The sequence below is a fragment of the Leguminivora glycinivorella genome, chromosome 16 (genome assembly GCF_023078275.1).
Source record: "Leguminivora glycinivorella isolate SPB_JAAS2020 chromosome 16, LegGlyc_1.1, whole genome shotgun sequence".
NCBI lineage: Eukaryota > Metazoa > Arthropoda > Insecta > Lepidoptera > Tortricidae > Leguminivora > Leguminivora glycinivorella.
The window spans coordinates 7,707,571-7,729,560 of record NC_062986.1 but is presented as its reverse complement, the minus strand read 5'-3'; the positions used below and the strand labels follow the sequence as shown (position 1 = coordinate 7,729,560).

General features: G+C 37.4%; 1 protein-coding gene across 1 annotated transcript in view; it reads left to right on the top strand.

The window, feature by feature from the left end:
• The window catches only part of LOC125234381 (carbohydrate sulfotransferase 11), a 131,897-nt gene extending 110,599 nt beyond the window's left edge, over positions 1–21,298 (top strand). Inside the window, 6 exon segments of the mRNA XM_048140589.1 lie at positions 7,939–8,126; positions 9,607–9,746; positions 9,749–9,906; positions 11,552–11,722; positions 13,517–13,671; positions 18,631–21,298. Of these exon segments, the coding sequence (XP_047996546.1) occupies positions 7,939–8,126; positions 9,607–9,746; positions 9,749–9,906; positions 11,552–11,722; positions 13,517–13,671; positions 18,631–18,709 (891 nt within the window). The 3' untranslated portion in view covers positions 18,710–21,298.
• The last annotated feature ends 692 nt before the right edge of the window (positions 21,299–21,990 follow it).

Here is a 21,990-nt window from a genome sequence, read left to right as displayed (position 1 = left end):
CAAACGACCATCGGGCCTTCAATCTTTTATCTTTATTCGTAAGAGCCATATTTTGAAAAAGAAATGGATACTTACTTTTGATTGTGATTTTGTTAAACATGGTCCTTTTTGAAATTTGATTTTAGTGAAGGGTCTTACATACATAAAATCGTCATGTTCCGATTTGCCTTTAACTTTTCTAAAAATTCAAGAGAAATTTTAATCTTTAACTAATTTGTCAATGTGATAATAGCCTTTAGAAATTATCATAATATCAATGGATTCAAATCGAATGTCTAATGACATTATGTATGCATCTAATGCGCAGGGGCGATGAAAGCCATGTCCACTAAACATTTTATCCATCTAAACAGACGATATTAAAGCCTCTCGGTTAGAAATCGTTAAGCGTTCTCTGGAATCGCAACTAAATTTTTGGAATAATGCTGGCCAACAACGCTTTATTAATAAGATAACAATTGAACAAAATGTTTAAAAAAACCCCTACCATGAGTTAGGTCATCGTCGTCGAGATAATCAAATGTACCTAGTGAGTAAGAAGTAGTAAAAAAGTAAACTATGGGAAATTAGTGAAGGATTTAATTGAAATGAGAGTTCTACGGCAAGGTTCTTGCAAAGGCTGTTTTGCATATTGTTCGGAACATTATTTTCACGCTGTTTTCTTTGGAAATTTTGGAATGTACCCCTTGTGCGGCGAAAATTAGCCTAACTGTATGTTACTGCTTAAATGTTTTATTTGATGCTAAATAATGATCTTGTGATTGTTAGTGCAGTATTAAATGTTTGGGTTTTAACTATTTGCTTGGCAATAAAAAAAAAAGAATGAGAATGTTCTTCAGGTCAGGGAGGCCGAGTGATGAGCTTTGATACCTCAGATTGTTGTATTCTGTTCACAGATGTACGTTGCAGTGACGTACACGATGTTAGAGGATGCTGATGCTGTGTCGGAGAAGTAGAAGTTACCTGAAAATCGTCGACGCCAGACGCCGACAGAAATGCGGTCTGGCTGAGAGCGATAGACAGCGAGAGAGATAGATAGCTACGATACAGATATTGTCGTGAGCGTTTGTGCATTTGGCTAACCTGTTAATCTTTTTGCAACTGATGGAGTCCACATGCGAAAACTACAAAGAACTTTCTTCAGGGAGATTGTATTCGCAAGGGACGCGAATATGTCAGGTTGGCCGTGTCGGAGAATGACTAAAATGTGGTTTGAGACACGTTTTATGACGCTATATTTGACAAATAGAGCAAACAAGGGTTTACAACTTTGTACAACCTGGCTGGTATTCGACTGAGTTCTGCCAAAACGCCAGAGAGGACGCTATTGTCTAAAAGAACAGAATCGAAAAACAGATGATGAACAGATGATTGGAGGCTGCCGATCGAGCTGCAGGCAAAAATGGTTGAGGAGTGCTGGCGTTGTTGGAGGTTCTTCGGTCTAATCCGGCAGTTTGCTCGAAATAATAGGCGGGATGTAATCTATAACGTGTTTTAATGTGTAATCGATTTTGTGAAGTAAATTCTGTGGTATGGACATGGTATTTCATTGAAAAGCTCTCATAAACAACTACAACGGGTCCTGACAACGGTTCTGGTATGATACGCCCACGATCCGACATATATATATATATATATATGAGTGGGGCCTGTAACAAAGGCGAAAAATTGAACTCTAGGCTATTCTTCTTATACTGATCAACATTTGTTCGGCGACTTTTAAAAATAACTTGTATTTTAATTTTTATCACCCTTGAAAGTTTTTTCTAAGAGGTAATGTATTGCGAATTCTGTTAAGTTTAAAGTGTGACAGACAACGTCAATGACAACAATAATGGCGTACATTGAAGCTAATATTTATTTTGTATGAAAAATTAAAAATTTAAAGACATCATAATTTTTAAAAGTCACTGAACTAATGTTGATCAGTATAAGGAGAATAGCCTACAGTTCAATTCTTCGCCTTTGTTACAGGCCCCACTCTGTATATATACATATATATATATATATATATACAATATATATATATATATATATATATATAATATAAATATATATAAGCTTTATTGTACATAAAGGAAACAAAAGAGACACCGTTACAGGGTCAGTAATATTCAATGTAGGCGGACTTATCCCTTAATGTCCTCTTCCAGTCAACCTTTGAGGAAATGAGTAGAAGTGATTTAACGATGAATGACAAATAAATTTAAAAACGTACAACCATTAAAAGTATGAAATGCAAATGTAATATGGGGACCGATTTTTGAATCTCGAACGCATGAATTCGCCGTTCGAAAGTCTGTGGAAAACGACGTAGGTAATGCTACGCTTTTTTAAAACTATTAGTTAACAACAAAACCAAAGCCAAATGTAAAGGCAACTATAGATTACTTTTTAAAATATGCAAAATATTACCAGTCAGCCTTAAACATAAATACCTGCTTGCAGTCAATAACCATGGCTGTCTAGTGCAAAACGCTTCTAATATATCAGTAGATCCCATAGGCCATAGCTACTATACTAAAGCGGTGGCTACAGGTAAGCTATCCGTGCCCAGAATACATAACTACTTTGGAGACAGATCGCTAAAAAAGCGCATCCCATATCTGCTCAATAGCTTACCTGAAGCCATCCGAAGTGAAAAGCACCCTAATAAATTCAAAAACCAGTTAAAAAAGCACTACCTGAATACATTACCTTAACATAATTTGTTCTATTTTTGTTAAACTGTTATAATATGTGTCATACTGTAAAAATGTTTATAAAGTAGTATTATATACATATGAGAGACTGCTGTTCCTGCAGTCAAACTCTTTCCAGAGTTTTGCGGGACAATATTGTAATCATAAGGTTACCGCTGTATTCTAATAATTAATAAATAATAATAATACGACTTTCGAAATGCATTCGAACGGCGAATTCATGCGTTCGAGATTCAAAAATCGGGCCCATGAACAGTTGATTATACCTATTCTAAAAGTGGATATATTTCCTATCGGTATCATCGGAGAATCAACACGAAACGTCAGTTTAAATGTGCGAAATAAGGCCCCCAGTAAAGTGTTCATAAACGCGGCATACGAAGTCGTATAGATTTGATTAGACCCACTCGAATCGTTGTTGTTGGAAGACTCGATCGAGTTGGATCGAGACAGGAGATTGAGATACGTAGGGAAAAGCGGGGACTTTTTATTTTTATTGAGATTGGTTCTAGCACAGATCACGTAAGGTAAAAGATATGTCACTACCATAAAAATTGCAGTTCCCGTTAAGTTTGTACATTTGGATCACTTCTCCGATTTTGATAAAAATTGGTAGGCTGTTAGAGTCCATGATGCTGAGCAAGATCCAGCACTAGGTTTCCCAAAATGTCCTATGTAGTTTGTATGAAACCTTCCTTTTTTGTCACCAGATTTCTATACATTTTCGGTAACAAAAAAGGAAAGTTTCATACAATCAACTAGAGATTTTGGGAAACAACTCAAACTGATAGATCAGTCTACCAATTTTTATCCAAATCGGAGACGTGATCCAAATGTACAAACTTAACAGGAATTGCACAAATAACGTGTCCAAATTTGTACGTAGGTATGATTTTTTTTAACATCACGTTGAGCAACTAAATTGTTATTGTTTTGATCCAAGATTCTATTTCGACTTAACTAAGATATTTTTTTTACGAAACAAGAATACAAGTTGTCGCAATTGAGTTAAAATTGACCTCTAACATATTGCGATTGAGTTAAAATTAGATCTCTAGGAAAACGTGCTATCCCAAGATTTATAGCTCTCTAATCAAAACTCGAAAGTCTATTGAAAAAATTGTATATTCATTGCTTCTACAGCTTTGCTGTCTCTCTGTAAATTTACGAAAAAAGCTTTATAATCTTACTACCACAACGTCTCTCTACGGTGACACTAGGCGAAGTCTCGTGGTAATCGTGATTATCTCTATTGCTCCTCCATATTGGCGTGACAGCCAGATACGTGTCATTCGCCATGTAGCGTCAACGATGATACTCAGTCATTTGTCACTGCATTCACGGCTATAAATCTGTATGACAGTGGCGTATCTGCAGTTACGTATATATTACTTTCTGCCATCTCAAGACGAGTGCCGCCGACAGTGTGAATGGGATCGTACTCATTCGTTCTGTAGCCATGAGTACAATCGTTGACGCTCAGAATTGTATGTAGTCTTTTCGTTCCGTATTTATGACAGAGGCAGTGGCTATTTTTCGCCACTAAAGGCCCTGGAATAAACATACAGTTACATCATTCACTGTTATAACGATGTATGATAGTGGCGTATCTGCAGTTACCTATATAATCCTTTCTGGCATCTCAAGACGAGTGCAGCCGAGTCGGAATGGAATCGCACTCATCTCAGGTTCTGTAGCCAAAAGTACAATCGTGGACGCACTGAATTGTAGTCTTTATCTCTATATTTTCATCCGTATTTTCGTCAGAGGCAGTTGGCCTCTAAAGGCCCTGGAATAAACACAGTTACATAATTCACGGTTTTAAGTGTTATAACGTTGTATGATAGTGGCGTATCTGCAGTTACGTATATAATCTTTCTGGCATCTCAAGACGAGTGCAGCCGAGTTGGAATGGGATCGCACTCCGCTCAGGTTCTTGCGGGAAAGCGGGGAAAGTTAGCCACTAAACCTAAGTTTAGGTTAGTGAGACTGGAAAGTGAAATGGAGACGTACTGCGAAATAAACTGAGTCTGATGTCGTACTGGTAACTGTGCTTAAAAATAGCGTTTAATAGTTATTTTATCACATTATATTGATTTGAACTAACACGATTTGCACTCATAATTTTAGAACTAAACGGGACTTAATCGCGTAAACACTTACATGTGGTTTGGCAGGACATATGTTTTTTTTTTTAATACCACGTCGGTGGCAAACAGGTATACGGCCCGCCTGATGGAAAGCGGTCACCGTAACCTATGGACGCCTGCAACTCTAAGGGTGTCACGTGCGCGTTGCCGACCCATTAGAAACTTGTACACTCCTTTTTTATAATGTAATAGTGTTTTTAAGCTTTACGTTCCGAATATTTTTTTTTTATATATATATTTGGCCCGACGTTTCGAACATCATGTTATCTTCGTATAGTGGTTTAATTCTAAAATTATTTTATCACATAATCACTCACGTGATTCGATGTTTTTCCCGCTCTTTTACTGCCAGCCGAATTCTAACAATCCTTTAAAGATGTGAAAAAGATGTCACTGCGATATCAATCTGTCCATATTAACAGCGACGTTTCAATAAACTAAAACCTAATGTTTAACACCGATATATCCAATCCATGTCGTAACTAGACCTAATATTTGACAAAAAAATTAATACGAAGCGGGTCGCAGGCCTCCATCATTTACCTAATTACTGCTAGTTTACCTGTTATATATTTTAACACATATTCTTTCTCAAACTCAGATAGGTACTACTTATCAAAACTCTCCTCAAAAACGAATGTGACCTCTTTTCTCGAAATAGCTCAAAGAACGTCTTGTTGTTGAACACTGAAAACTGAAAATTCAGAGATAAATATTTTATCGCGCTTTCTAATAACGTCTAATTTATAACCCCTGAAAACTATTTTATCCACTAATTTATGCCGCCGTTGCAGGAAATTAATCGTAAATCATAAGTTACTGAGATCATAAAGTTTGAGTCAAATGCCTTTTGCAATCGGCAACATTTGGGTAATAATTTCACTCAACTCAAGGAGATAATATAGTCATAGCATTTAAGAATAGTATTATGTATTAGAGATATAAGTTTATTTGATATACCTAATGTAAGTGACATGTCGTAACTAGTACTGTCTAGATTGTAAATTCATTTTTATGTATAGTTGTATAGTACTGTGTTGTAATCTTTACCTGTAACCTATAACTTACATGTTTGGTTTATCTGTTAGTGTAAGTTGGTTCATAATAAATGAAAATGAAAATGAAAATAATAATCTTCATTTGGACGATGGATATAGCAAAATGAAAATATGAATTACTAGCTTTCGCTCGCGTTAGAAAGAGACAAAAAGTAGCCTATGTCACTCTCCATCCATTCAACTATCTTCACTTAAAAAATCACCTCAATTCGTCGCTCCGTTTTAACGTGAAAGACGGACAAACAAACAGACACATACACTTTCCCATTCATAATATTAGTATGGATTACCTACGTAAAATGTCTAATGTAGGTACCTAATTTACTTCATAGGAATAAATTTAATTAAACTAATTCGAATGAAAGCGATAATGAACAAACACATTAGTAAACACCACTTCAAACAATTACGACTTTTAATAGCTTACAGTACAAAAATCTGACAGTACAGTGACTTCGTTTAAAATTACCTAATTAATTAAAAAAATTGTAGAGGTCCACTGACGATCCGTCAGAAAATAAAAGTGACAGCGCTTAAGACACATGACAGATCGTTACAATCCGGCGGATTGATCGTCAATGGGCGCATACACTAATGTTTGTTTAATGTTTATTATGTTTATATTATATTGATTTAGACTAACACGATTTGCACTCATAATTTTAGAACAAAACGGGACTTAATCGCGTAAACGCTTTCATTTATATTTGGCCCGACGTTTCGAACATCACATTATGTTCGTGGTCACGGGTAGACGGGTTTATTATGTTTGTACAACACTTTTTGGTTAACGCGAACCTTTTAGGCAACGTGTATATTACCAACACTGTTTTTTTACTATTTTAATAAACTTTTCAATTACTATTTCCCCTGGTAAATTCATAACCTATCATATTTTCAGTCTTTAATAAGATAAACTAATTTGAAATATCAAAGTTGATGACAAATAAGAAAGAAAACGAAACTGTAACATTGCGATACTGATGAATATGTTCACTGTGAAATTCTAAACCCGCACCACACAGGCAAATAGTCAGTGTATTAAATTTAGTGTAACGATATGAATTAATTAACTATGTTAATTAACCAAAAACAAGGTCGCTCCTATGAAGTTTCACTCGTAGCTTACCCATGTCTGGCTGTATGCAACACTACAATATCAACTATGGTTGTTCTAACCCATTTATTTAATATTAGATACTAGCCTTAGGCCGTTTTCACATTATCCGATCCGATATCGGATGTCGGAAGGATTTCAATAGAAAAAATCCAAGATGGCGCCTGTAATGTATGGGATATCGGTCCGACATCCGATATCGGATCGGATAATGTGAAAATGCACTTAGCGAAGAGACATTCATTTTAACATCTATTTTGAAGAAATAATTTCTCATAAGTTTAAGCTTAATGTTTACCACCCGCCTATGCCCTACCTTGAACTGGTTTTACATGTTTAACCAACTAGCTTTGCCCGCGGCGCTTAATTCGCTAGCGTTAAATTCGAAAATTGCGGAATTCTCCATACAAACTTCCCCCCCCCCTCCATTTTAGGAAATTAGCGGGGTATAAAGAGACAAAATGTAGCCTATGTCATTCTCCATCTTTTCAACTATCTCTACTTAATTCGTCGCTCCGTTTTGCCGTTAAAGACGGACAAACAAACAGACACACACACACACCTATTTATAATATTGGTATGGATGTTCAATATTTTTAGGTTAAAGTTTGTGTCCACTTTCCACCGGACCTAATATGGCCGCTGCAGAATGCATTCATAATCTAAGGGACAACCGCAAACTGAAACCGGCATCTGTCTTTGTCACTGTAATTAGCTGCGTTTTAATTTAAGGAAAGAGGAGAAAAATGCTGGTCATTTACAAGCGTCGATTTTCTCTAGTAGACTCCTAGCTCGATATAGTAGGCGCATAATAACTCACAATGTCAGAAAGTCCCACTTTTGTTATCATATCAAGAGCAACCATACCGCGCCACTAACATACCCACATCTAACTCAAATTTTTGTTACAGTACATGTACGAAAACGGGACAAACGATGATGGCCTCCTAACCCGCGACAAATTCATGGAGGTGAACGCGCGGATGGAGGCGCGACGGCGGTTCCTGAAAAGCGAGTGCTCTCGACTTGGCCTGGACAGTTCAAAGAACAAGGCCTACGCCTGGGAGTACCTCATCAACCGCCAATATCATGTCATTTGGTAAGACCATCCCTTGTCTTTAGAGACTAGCAGTAGGCCAAGTGCGAAACGCTGTAATCGCCTACCTAAATGCTTCCATTCAGACTTAAATTGAAGTTTCGTTCTAAAGAACCGCGGATTTACAAGAAATCGACCAAAACTTTAAATTTACTGCGTTTCGACTTTTAAAAACAGGAACAACTAGTATGGTTAACTACTTTAATCAAAGAACAAATCTTTAAGACCAATAAAGAATCTTGACCATTTTGACCAAGATAAATAAATAAATAAATATTATAGGACATTATAACACTGAAGATGGGACACTATAACACTGATTTTAGAATATATGGCACAAAATAAGAGACAGTAAGTAATACACTATTGCTCCAGACAACGAATATAGGAATCTGGAGCAAGCTATCTGAAACCGAAGGAATTTAACGTGTTGTTCTTGAGCTTCATTAATAGAAAGATAGACAAAAGCTAGGTACCTACCTTGCTTCAAGAAATGAAGGATGAATGTAGGGCGAGCAAACAAAAGATCCTTATCCTCACAAATCAAGTTTCAAGAATCAAATTATTCATGCGCTGAGGTTTGTTCAATCCTTGAGTTCCAAAATCCTTTTGTACTGATCTAAAATTCTGCAATGCAGAACACACTGCTCTAATATCACCATAATCCAGCAAAACACCTTAAATGACCTTTAAAGACGTCTAACTGGGTCGTTACACTTATCACAAAGCAAATAATGGGTTCAACGTATAATTTAAGCGGAAATGTCACTGAAGTGCTAATTCTCGTTGCAATTAACTGCTGTTCCAGTTTCATGTGGTAACGACTAATTGCATTGTTTTTGTATGCCATGATGTGGCACAAAATTGCGGAGGTTATGCTATGAAAATACGATTATGTCGCAACTTATAAACATATCAACGATTTTGATACAATATCGAAGGTAACAAAATGATCATAGGATCCGATTAAAATAATGCAATAACGCACAATGCAAGATTCTTGTATACTATACACCACAACATAATACAGACAACAGGACTAACTAGCTAGATGGGTCCATCATTGTTAAAGTGTAACTGTTTCGAATTAACTTATTGCATGTTATAATTTTTAATCTGCGGTAATAAATATCATCGTCTTAAAATAAATAAATAAATAAATATTGGGGACACCTTACACAGATCAACTTAACCCCAAACTAAGCAAAGCTTGTACTATGGGTGCTAGGCGACGATATACATACTTAAATAGATAAATACATACTTATATACATAGAAAACATCCATGACTCAGGAACAAATATCTGTGCTCATCACACAAATAAATGCCCTTACCGGGATCTTACTCCCAAGCCCCGGCGTCCCGCGGCGCGCGGGGCGTCTTACTTCCAAGGTTACTTTATGAAGATAATAATTACTTATCTACCTCTACCTATCTCTTTTATGTGTGTAAAATTCATCAATCAACTTTTTTTTGTTTCAGGTGCAACATATTCAAAGCAGCCTCCACATCATGGATGTACAACTTCAACCTAATGGCGAACTACACGGCTGCCTACCTAGACAAAACCAAAGAAGTGCCTCTAGGCCTGGCTAGAAAGAAGTACGCCAGGCCCTCCGTGAAATGGTCAAAAGGGCCCAAGCAGACTCCATATCATTCCTCATAGTCAGACATCCTTTAGAGAGGCTAGCTTCTGCGTACAACGACAAAATCGCCCACGCATGGCCCAAGTCCTTCCACGATAAGATGGGGTACAGGATTATTCAAAAGTATAGGAAAAAGGTAAGCTGAAATGGAAATTCAATTACGTTGAAAGCAAAGACAGAAAAAATATAGAGGGAAGGTTTTAAGGATCTAATTCTAAATACATCTTTAAATAATATCTTGTAAACTCTCATGCAGCATAGGTATACTGAATGAGACCGATCCAGCTACTTTTCAGCTAGTCGATCTTCAATCAGTACCGTGGTACTGCTTTTTATGTTCAACGTTGTGAAAAAAGGAGAAAAACAGCGCCCTCTCTACAAGTATAGTATATATATTTTCTGGTCAGGCGTTATATTGTATTGGAAAAGTGGTGCCATGATGACTTCAAATACCCGTCATCTAGAACTTTCTACAATCTATGGTTGAAGCGTTCCGTTCATCCATTTCGTTATGGCATCACTTTGCTGATTGTTTCGCGCTGTCGTTCGCTAATGATCGGATAGTTGAAATGACATGACATGCGCTGGGGAAATTAAAATGGATGGCACGCGGTAATGAGTACGAATTGCTTGAATGTAAGCTCGCATTGTTTTGTTATTACACTTATTACGTAGGGATGTGGTATTGTAATTACTTGTACGTTTAATGCCTGGTATTTTGTGAAGCAAGTCTTCTTCGGACTAGAAAGAATTGAGTAGGTATCTCTTGCGCTTGAAAACCAGAACTTAGCTTACCAAAAGCTTGAACAATACATTTCGTATTTCTATCAAAACTGGATTACAGGTCAAGAAATATTATTTCGTTTAAAACACAACGTCTTAATTCTCACTAGCACCTATTTACTGATTAATCTTGAATAAACATGAGAACCTGATTTAGTCGATTGGTTTTCTTGTAAATATTCAAAATGCGGAGTCATGGGAGTTCCAGAGGTTTACAGCTCATAAAGTCACTAGTTATTTGGTCATCGTGACCTAGTTCATTGGACACGACATACGATAATCAAATCCTTTGCAAGCCTTCGAATAATTGATGAAAGAACCACAATATTTGCTATTGCTTTTGTAACCTCGTCAGGCCACGGTGATTAACATTAAGGGGTTGAAAGGGGGTGGAAAAGGGGTGAAAAGGGGTAAAACGCGTAATCCCTCGATGTGAATAATCATGAAGGCAATTCATAAATTCATAACAAATGAGGGGCCTTGTTTTATATGCCATAAGTAATGCTCTCTTTGTGAGACTTTGCTTTAGTTTGCGAGGCCTAAATCAACTTCATACATAGTGTAATTAGTATTTTGGACTGGATAAATAATAACATTTTCATGGCTCGCCTGAGTCACTTGATTGTTGGTTTGTAGTTTGTAGTTTAGCTAAAGAGTACTTTAGCTACAGTGACATATTATTTGTGTTGATTTCTATCACTTAATTTTCTATAAAAAGTAATACCTACCTAATATTTCTGAGCATGTCTGAGCGAAGTATGTAAATATGCAACCAAATATCGATCTTTCCGCATTGACCTTTAATAAAAAAATTAGGTATGTAGCGTCAATTGGTCTAAATACGTCTTCAAAATATATTCCTTAAACAGAAACTTTTAGACCTTCTGTAACGCACTATTTCCACCAATTCAAAATATGTTCACCACACTTTTAATGTTGACGTTATGAGGATGCCTTCAAAGTACGCATTTCTCTCACGAGCCCTTTTTTTTTTTCAGAATTCAAACTTGCCACACAATCCGCACCCCTATTTCGAAGAGTTCGTCGCGTACGTACTCGACGAAGCTCGAGCAAAACGGACGCTCGACATGCACTGGACACCGTATACGGAATTCTGCACGCCGTGCAAATTCGATTTCGACGTCGTGCTTAAGTTCGAGACTTTGGATGTGAGTGTACCTCTGTTACCAAACACTGTCTAGCGTAAATATTCGACGAGGCACGGGCGGAGCGGACGACATGCACTGGATACCTTATACAGACTTCTGCAAGCCGTGCAAATTCGAGTTCGACGTCGTCCATGCTAAAACGGAAAGGAGTCCCCCTTTCAATTTGGGAATTTTAGTTAAATATACCGGTGTTATAAACTAGATTTATCGAAAAAAATTGTCCATTCCGAACAACTTATAAATAAGTCAAAACGGTCCGACACAGATAAAAATGATAATATCCTGTGTTGAAAAAATCATTACTCTATGTTCGAGACTGAGAATACTATCTTCCGTTCCCGTGCTTACATACTAGACGAAACCCGTGCGATCTGAATGCTCCGTATGCATTGGATGCTTATACAGACATCTGCACGTTGAGCAAGTTACAAACCTACGTACAATACCAATACGGGTGGAAACTCAGGCTCAAAGTGTTGTAATTTTTTATTTAGCTATCTGTCATATATTCAATTCCGAGGTCTAGGTACCACAAGAGTTATTGAGGTTAATGTAGCAATAAACATCAAACATTATTTTAACGTCATTCATAACAGTCTTATAGCTCGCTACGGGAGTTTATAACGTATTTTTATCTTAGAACCCTATCTACCGAGCTCACCCACAAAATATCGAAATAGGTCATTGAAAAAAGATTTTCCCGATTCCGTAGCGAACAACAGGAAGCGTTAATGTCGCGATGCTCCGCCCGAGGTTTGGAAACACTTCCTTATTTCGTTTTGTTTTACCGTAACAAATATCGAAATAGTTATTTGTTTTACAAGGGGGCAAAGTTGTTGTTTAACCGCACGTGCCAATATTGATATCCGAGCGAGCGAAAGATTCCAATATTGAACCGCGAGTGTAGCGAGGTTCAAAAAGTGGAATCTTGAGCGCTGCGAGGGTTTCAGGTACGTAGGTTAAACAAACTTTGCCACCGAGTGAAACACAACATTTTTCACCACACCAACACAAAATACTGACTATAAAACATGAAACTAAATGAAATCCAGCAATCGTACAATCAATTGTACACTCCTTTTTGCTGTGTACTTAACACAGCAAAAGGGAGTACAAGTTTCTAATGGGGTGGCAACGCGCATGCGACACTGCTTGAGTTGCAGGCGTCCATAGGTTACGGTGACCGCTTTACATCAGGCGGGCCGTATGCTTGTTTGCCACCGACGTAGTATTTAAAAAAAAATCGTATTCAACATTTATGATTCAAAATAATTATTGGTAGGTAAATTCTACCAACCAGCTCAAGGTATCATGTTAAAATTTGTATGAATTTGTTTGAAAAAATTGATCTTTACCAGTGGTGAAAATAATATTATTAATATGCCAATACTTGTAGACACTAAATTATGTATCCAGCTTGTTAGCAAAATTAATTGTCAATTTGAAGAAGGGATGACATGAAATGATGTCGATAAATCAAGATAATGCTTTGGATTTTAGATTTTAACTAGAGCAACCTTCCAGAAAGTTAACCGGTGACCGTAAAATTTGATTTATTAGATTTTTGGTGATTTGTTCGACAAAACATGATGGTCTGGGTACGATTATACAACCGATATACTTATACTTACATAAGTAAATAAAATCAACTTCTTGACAATTAGTGGTTTATTTATAGCACAAGACAACTGGTCGAAGATCCTACTCCATCAAAAACACTTTTAGAATCGGTTAGAGTAACTAAAATTTCTACTCAAAGTTGGTGCTCTCTATAATCATGTTCATGTTTGACAGGAGGACCAAAGGTACCTGATTCAGCTGGCAAGGTTACAAGATGTGGTGAAGCCGGAATGGCGGAACAGCGGCAAGGGCAAGACGCAGCAGAGCAACAACTATCTATACTCGCGACTCCAGCGGCGTCAGCTGGTCCGACTGTATAACCTTTACAAGTAAGTTTACGAGGGTAAAAGTGGAGTGGTGTAGTCAGAGTGGCAACAGCGGCAAGGGCAAGACGCAGCAGAGCAACAACTATCTATACTCGCGACTCCAGCGGCGTCAGCTGGTCCGACTGTATAACCTTTACAAGTAAGTTTACGAGGGTAAAACTGGAGTGGTGTAGTCAGAGTGGCAACAGCAGAAAGGGCAAGATGCAGCAGAGCAACAACTATCTATACTCGCGACTCCAGCGGCGTCAGCTGGTCTGACTGTATAACCTTTACAAGTTTACGAGGGTAAAACTGGAGTGGTGAAGTCAGAGTGGCAACAGCGGCAAGGGCAAGACGCAGCAGAGCAACAACTGTCTATACTCGCGACTCCAGCGGCGTCAGCTGGTCCGACTGTATAACCTTTACAAGTAAGTTTACGAGGGTAAAACTGGAGTGGTGTAGTCAGAGTGGCAACAGCAGAAAGGGCAAGACGCAGCAGAGCAACCAACTGTCTATACTCGCGACTCCAGCGGCGCCAGCTGGTATGCCTGTATAACCTTTACAAGTGAATTTACGAGGGGAAAACTGGAGTGGTGTAGTCAGAGTGGCAACAGCAGAAAGGGCAAGATGCAGCAAAGCAACATCTATCTATACTCGGGACTCCATCAGTGGCGTCAGCATGATCGGACTGCATAACCTTTAAAAGTAAGTTTACGAGGGTAAAACTGGAGTGGTGTAGTCAGAGTGGCAATAGCGGCAGGGGACAAGACCCAGCATAGCAACACTGTACCTACTTGCGACTATTTAACTGTGGTAGCAACTGGTTGGACTGTACTGCAGTCACCGTCACCAGCATAAAAAGTGGTGATTTATGTATGTATGTTTGTCAATTTCGTATTATATGACATTTCAAACAAGGCGTTAATATGAAAGGGACAGAAATCATCACTTCTTTTATGCCGGTGACTGTACAACTTTTACAAGTGAGTTTTCAGTTTATACACAAATCCGAAATTAATAACGAATATATTTCTTTCTTTCTGTATGTATGGCAAGCATAATATTCAAACCCGCACCGAACTCCGCAGCTAAAGTTAATCTCGCTGACTGTATTTTTGTCGATATACCTGGAGCGTTGGCAGAGATAACGTTGGATAGAAAGATGAAAATTGGTGCATTCATTCACTGGTTCCAAGAGATACGTTGTTGATGCTGTTTTCTTAAGATGATCTCTAAGAATAATGGTGAAAATTTTGCGCACTAACAAAGAATCATCTATTGTTATTCCAACATCTCTCATAGGACACAGTTGCGACAAAACTTATCCACTCATATGAAACGTGGAAGCAAGACAAGTCCCGCAACAAAAAGTTTTGTATTTTGAAATCCCCAGCCGGACCGCCGCAGCATTTCGTTTCTCAAACGGATTAGCCAAACTGAATAGGAGCGGTTTAAGCTGCTGGAAATAGGTCGGCCGTCTAAGTTGTCAGTTTTTACTGTTTTGTTGGGTTTTGTGCCAGAAATGTACGTAGTTTATACCTACTATTGTATTATTCAACCGCGCAGAACGACTACTTTAGCGACTATTTAATGCAGAAGTAAAGTCGTGATAAAAACACCCGAGTTAATATTTCGCCTCGTTATATCAAAAGTATCAAATACAGATACCTATATAATTGTTAGTAAATACTTTTCGTTCTTGTTAGAATCTATCCTAATACTTTTTAGCGTAAGCCCTGTAACCTTACCCTGTTTATTTAATATTCCACTGATAAATAATGGACTCTCCTCTTTCTTTCTTTGCCACTTTTTCCCCGCAGAGCCCATCAAGTAATTCTGTCAGATTTTTCGGTTTGCCCTTTAGACACCTTCAGTTTCCCCTTTAGCCACCTTCATGGACCCATATTATTATTAAAGTAGAGGCATATAGGTATTTAATTTGCTTACATTATGATGTAAACTTGCACCCCTTTAGGCCATTTTTTAATTCAATCGATCCAAGTCAATGACGACAGGGATAAAAAGTGAAACCTGCAATTGCTTCAATAATTCACATGCATTTTCTGTTGCGAATAATAGAACGATGCCTGACACTAACAACATAATTATGATGCCCGTATCTAGTTCTAGCATTCACTTAATTATCGACATATCGTTTAATGATATCGAAAAATGTCTCAAGAGTGGCAAATGAAAATGCGATCTAATTTTCGTGAATGCAGAAAGAAGTGTTGTTTTATGCGAATAGCAAGTATCGATTTTGCAGGTACACAACCATACTTAACCTACTATACCAGGCTATTACATATTATTATTAGTATTACTTTCCTAGTTCTATCCGATATAGGTACACACGCCATCAAAGGGGCTACATGTACATTCTAGAAATGGGCGTCTATGTAATATGATGTTGCATTGTTAATTGTCTTTGCATAGTAACAGCCGTGTTTATATTACAGTTGTTGATGCGTCATTGCCCGTATGCTCAATTTTATTTACTTTTTATAGATGTGGGTCTGTCTCCTCAGGGTTAAAATGTCTCTGTTCTTTTATTCAGTTTTGCGCGGTTTCTATAGTATATTATATAACGGTAACGTTATGAAGGCTATAAAAGTTGAGTACCGCGGTTAGGCCACGAAGGCTTGCCGAGTGGCCTAAGTAAGGTACGAGACTTTTATAGCCTTCATAATGTTACGATTGTATACTATACTTTTTCTACGACAGCCACATACATACCTATTCGAGAATAATAAAATGGGTTAGTTACTTACTTCATGTAATGAATGGGAATATTTGTGTGGATCGTCGTAGCATTGAGTATTCTGTCCACAATGTTGATGGCGAGAACTTGTTGCACAATTCTTCAAAATATGCCAACAACGCCGTTTCAGAGAAAGTTGAAACATTTTTTTGCAATTTCCATGTCAAAACAATCATAACATTTTTGGTACGCTTTATCTGACTTTTCATGTAACAAATTGTCAGTCACTTTGAGCGCCCATAGCCTTGATTTCTTCGGAAGCGAATTTTTCACCAGAATCACTCATAATTACTTATGTTTTTGCACAATAACGTCGAATTAAAACAAACTACACACCACCGAAATAGTTCAAATAGTTTCGTGATAAGTTTACAAATGTCAAACATACCATAGACAAGAGAAATAGAAAATAAGCCGGTTTTCAATTACGAAAAATGTGGTTGCGTTCAAGAATATTTAAATGTCGAATGTAAAATTATTGGATAAACTTATGATTTTTACCTTTGTTTTGCAATATCTAATATGTAAAACGCATTTAAGTTTATTTTTTCATCTTGATTTAAATTATGAACCTAAATATTATATTATTTATTAAAAGTTACTTATTACTGTAAATGAAAACATACCTGATAAATGGAAGTTGTGCTTTTAAAAAAAAATTAACAGAACTCCTATATTCATATGATTACTGCTAGCAGTAATCCTATGAACCTATAGACAAATAGACTTTCTCATCGTTACTCAAATGAACTTAATTTGGATACCGCTGACAATAATCTAATTGACAGATTTAAGTGCTGGAGTAGAAAAAATTCAATTAGAATGTCGTGTTTGAAGTGGTTATGTGTTGTGGTGGTACCGGTGGTGGTTTTTTTCTAGTTTAGAGTTTAATTTTGGATAAGAGTAAGAAAACCGATCTAAAAAAAATACGTCCTTTGTGGATTTTCAGTCTATTCTATGTATATCGACCCTGCTGCCTTTTTCGTATCTTTCAATAATTTTGTTCCTAGTTTTCCGTAATTTTGTCTTCCCAGTCATGTCATAGGGTAGATTTAATCAGTATGGTTATCCTGCAATATTTTTGGTGCCGCGACCATGTAAACTACAAGATTTACCCTACAGTTGCTTTACTTCGAGTAAAAGTTTCCCCTTTGATAGTTGCTCATCACGACACCTTGCATGTAGGAAAATATACTGCAATAATGGCCCAACCCTGTGCGACCCCATTCGGTGAACCAATTACTCTGCGAAGTGGCGTTCGTGGTTCGTACAGAAAGGTGTATAATGCTTTACTGATATTCCTTTGATGTTTCACCTTCCCTCCTTCATTCATTCCTTTGTCAGATAAAATGTTTGAGTTTTCTTTCATATTTACTCGTAGTACTGGGTGGCTAGCCGAATGGCACAATCGCTCACGAAACGCTCACGAAACGAAGCGCTAGTAGATATCTATCTCTATCGCGCTTGCGTATTGGCGCGACAGAGCCAGCGGCGTATCGCTTTCGTTTGGCGTCGGAGAAATGCCATTCGGCTACGGGGCCAGGCCCCGCAGCCGAATGGCACTACTAGCGCTTCGTTTCGTGAGCGTTTCGTGAGCGATTGTGCCATTCGGCTAGCCACCCTGTACAGATGTAGCGCGAAAAGTTTTTCCTTCGTATTTTTACGGAAACATACGAACGTGTCATACAAGACGTAGGTAAATACTGACACTGTCTGAACTATAGCATGACAAATTCGTATTCGTATACAATGTAGTACGAAATGCTTTTTTTTGTCTAACGTTTCCGGAAAAATACAAAAAAAGCATTTCGCACTAAATTTGCAATTATTACAATTAGAAATAAGGTTTTGAGAAGTTTATTTGTGGCTTATCTGGAACAGGCAACATCAACTTAAAGAATTTTGTGGAACGGGGGAATAATGAAGTTTAAAATGTTCAGCTGTATAAGTTTGAGCATATCTTGAGAACTACTTAATTGTAGGTACGTAATAAGACTAATAAGTACAATTCAGGTATGCCATTGGGCTGAATCGAATGCTAAGAACTGATTTACAATCAATCAATGATCTATGCAGGTATTACATGTATTTAAGAGGCAGTCTGCATAAAACCAACAACAACTATTATGTTCACAAAGCAGAATTCTTAACATGGGCGCTCTCCAATTACTCCAATAGCGATTACTTGCAAAACGTGACTAACTTACCCATTTCTTCCGCAGATACGACTTTCAACTCTTCAACTACACCATAGACAGCTATTTTGAAATCGTGCAACCCGACGACCCGAGCCATGGATGAACGTAATCATATAATTTGGCTTCGTCATTTATACTTAATGCGCACATTGTAAAAGGGCGTAAAACCTAGGAGGTCCAAGACAGATACAACCTTTGTAAAGTAAGTACCTACCGACCAAGTAATGTGGATGGAATTAGACATTATGTCTGTGGTTTAAGGATCATGTGGATTGTATACCAGCAATGGGTGAAGACTGATTGTTTCGAATCGATTGAAGTTGTCAATTCTTTAGTTTATGGGCTAAAGCTTTTGTTTTTGTGATGAGTTTGTTGTTTGTAATAATGTTTGTTGGAAGAGTTGAGATGTGATACTGATACCCTGTATAACAGCATTAGTACAAGATTTTGGTAATGCTTAATGATTTGTTTAAGTACAAAATTAAGGCTGTAATTTTATTTCTACACAATTATTTTTGTATTAGGAGAACACAATTAATTTTAGATGAGATTTTAGTTGATATAAGTACAATGTCATTGAAGAAATATTAAAAAAATCAATTTTTATTAACGAATGTATAAATCTGTTGCTCTAACTTAAGTCGGCAACGGAATGCTGCCAATTCTGTGATTACCTATACGTTCACCAGACGCGCCGCCGGTACAAGGGCCTACCCCGAAAACCTAAGTTCGCAAAACGCAGGCATCTGTTTCTATTTAATACTCCGAGTAGAGAATAAAAGAACTCCTGGAGTTGGCGGTAGGCCCACTGGCCGTCTCCGTTCGAGCGACACATTTCACTAATCAATTTCCTCCAAAGCAGCAAATTGGTCTATTATTGTTTGCCGATAAAATATCCCTTAATGGACGTGAGGCTATTTGATACTGTTGGTTGGAATGAACGTAACCTCGATAAGGTTAAGTGATCGTATCACATCGTATCGTGAGTAATAATCTGTTATTAAAGTCGGTGCCAAGAGCGTAGGTCTACTACCTATTTACGTAAAAAATCTTATGCTTTATCGTTTATGAAAAAATAACAGTATTAAGAGTAAAATATGTTACTTTTATTTACATAGATTGGACCAGTTGAAACTATAAAGGGAGATCGTGAGACTTGCCCAATTGGGAGAATAGATCCATTAATACAAAAATTGTCAAATAAAATTATTTCAGCATGTATTTGTCGCTCGAGAGATTTTGTTACGTGATACTGGATTGGTGATTAAAATAAATAATTTTATTTTGACACTTTTTTCATAAAATGGTTCAAGTCTCATAGTCAAGTTTTTCAGACTCCACCTACCTAGGTAACAAAGATGACAATGAAAATGTAACACCAAAAACGGATATTTCAAATTACCATAAGAAATTAAGAACATAGTTCTCAATGAATTCGGCAACGACATTGTCTCGAAAATTATTTTGACAAAAACATTAAATTTAAAGAAAGCCCTAACTATTCTTATGACAAGTCCGTAATTTAACTAACAGAATTGTTATAATTTATAATGAGTTGAATGATAAAGAGTTTAAATGATTGTTGACCTGATAGTTTGTAGATAAAGCGAAGTTTAGCTGACGCGTAGAGTATGATTTAGTTTTGTATTGTAATGCTGATTACAAAATTCTTAGTGCTTCCATAATATAGGTTTATGGAAATAGATGTATATATAATTATGTAACTAAATGGTTTGTATAAAAATGTCAATAGATAGGGATATGCGTAAACACTGGCGTCCACTAGGCTCGCCGAATCGAATCTCATTAATTCGCCTTCTACATTTAATATGAAACTGGGTCCATTGGCAACGCGTCGAATCGAATTCACTGTTCGTAGTAAATGTATAGAAGGAGTACTTTTGCGATTGCCAGCCTTAGAAAGTAAATCTCAAATCATATGATCTAGCTGGAATAGTGATGTGCCGTTTCCGGGAAAATTTCCGTTCATAGAGAATGTTCCCTACATTACTAAGCAAATTGTACATTTAATATTAGTGTTACGCCGTGGCTTGCGACGCCGTCGCGTCGCATCGCATCGCCTATCATCGATAGTTCAACGACGTCGCCTACCTAAGACACTTCCATAGAGATCGAAGGTTTGATTTCGTCGCGCCGCGTCGCGTCGCATCGCCGTCGCGCGACCGTCGTCCACGCAAGCTACTGCGTTATTGTTATGTACCTGTATCCGTAGCTATAAACGATGTAATATGGGAGAATAGGATATCGTAAAACGACCAGACTATAGTTTACAAGCTATAACGAATAACTTGGCATATTGTATGACTATTATGTGAATTATGAGGTAACAAACGTAGTCTTAGATTACTTATAGTTTGATGGTTTTACGGTGTTCGTAATGGAGGAAAAAATCTTAAAAATAAGGTAAAAGTGGCATCGAATGATGGTTGTTGTAAGGAACAAAGAAAGCACCAAAAAGCCTTGTAAGTATCATCCCGCTTGTTTTGCAAAACGATTGTAAAATAAGTGTAGAAAATTAGGAATGAACCATTTATAAACTGGGTGCATAATTTACTCGTACGCAACTTAACAATCGCGGGAGTTCATCTCTAGCTACCATGCCATGAAATAGTACATTACATCAGAGGCCGGGAAAATGAGGATTTCCGGCCAAGTGGGTATATACGGCCGAGCGAGCGTGCGAGCGAGGCCGGATAGGGATACGTTTTCACGCCGAGGCATGTATAGTGCTTTTCTCAAACATACAATGAAATAAAAAAAAATGCTCTAAAGGACAATATTTTATAAGAAAAAGTTACTTTGCAGGCCTAGGCCTAAAAAATAATATGAAATCCCTTTACAGTCCTCTCGAGTTGTTGCGCCCAAAAAGCGATACTTCCCAGCCCATTTTAAGGAACGTAAAGACAATATATCATTGCATGTTTGAGAAAAGGTATTTTATTCTTTTATGATTGGATGTTTTCGTTATTGTGTCTGGATTCTCAACAGCTACAAGATAGAGTCAGTCTAAAATACGTTGGCGTCGATTTTGACATCTTCGCCGGTGCAAATGTAATTATAAATGAACGTCAATCTCGATGTCTACTCACTTCACTCTCGCTCGCGGTCGCGTGTTAAGTACCTACCCGCTATCAGTTGCCTCAACGAGACAAGTGGCCGAGTAACCTTCTATTCTTCTGGGTTTTACGTAGTAATTAGTACCTATTAGTTAAGGTATTTGTCGCTTTGCGAGCAAGTGAAGGATCTGTTACGTTAGTAACTTATTAATAATCTGTGACGACGTTTCATTAACCCTTGCACTTGCAGTGCCGGAGCTATCGAAATCGTTGCCAACATATCGTCACTACTTTTAAAAAAACTTGT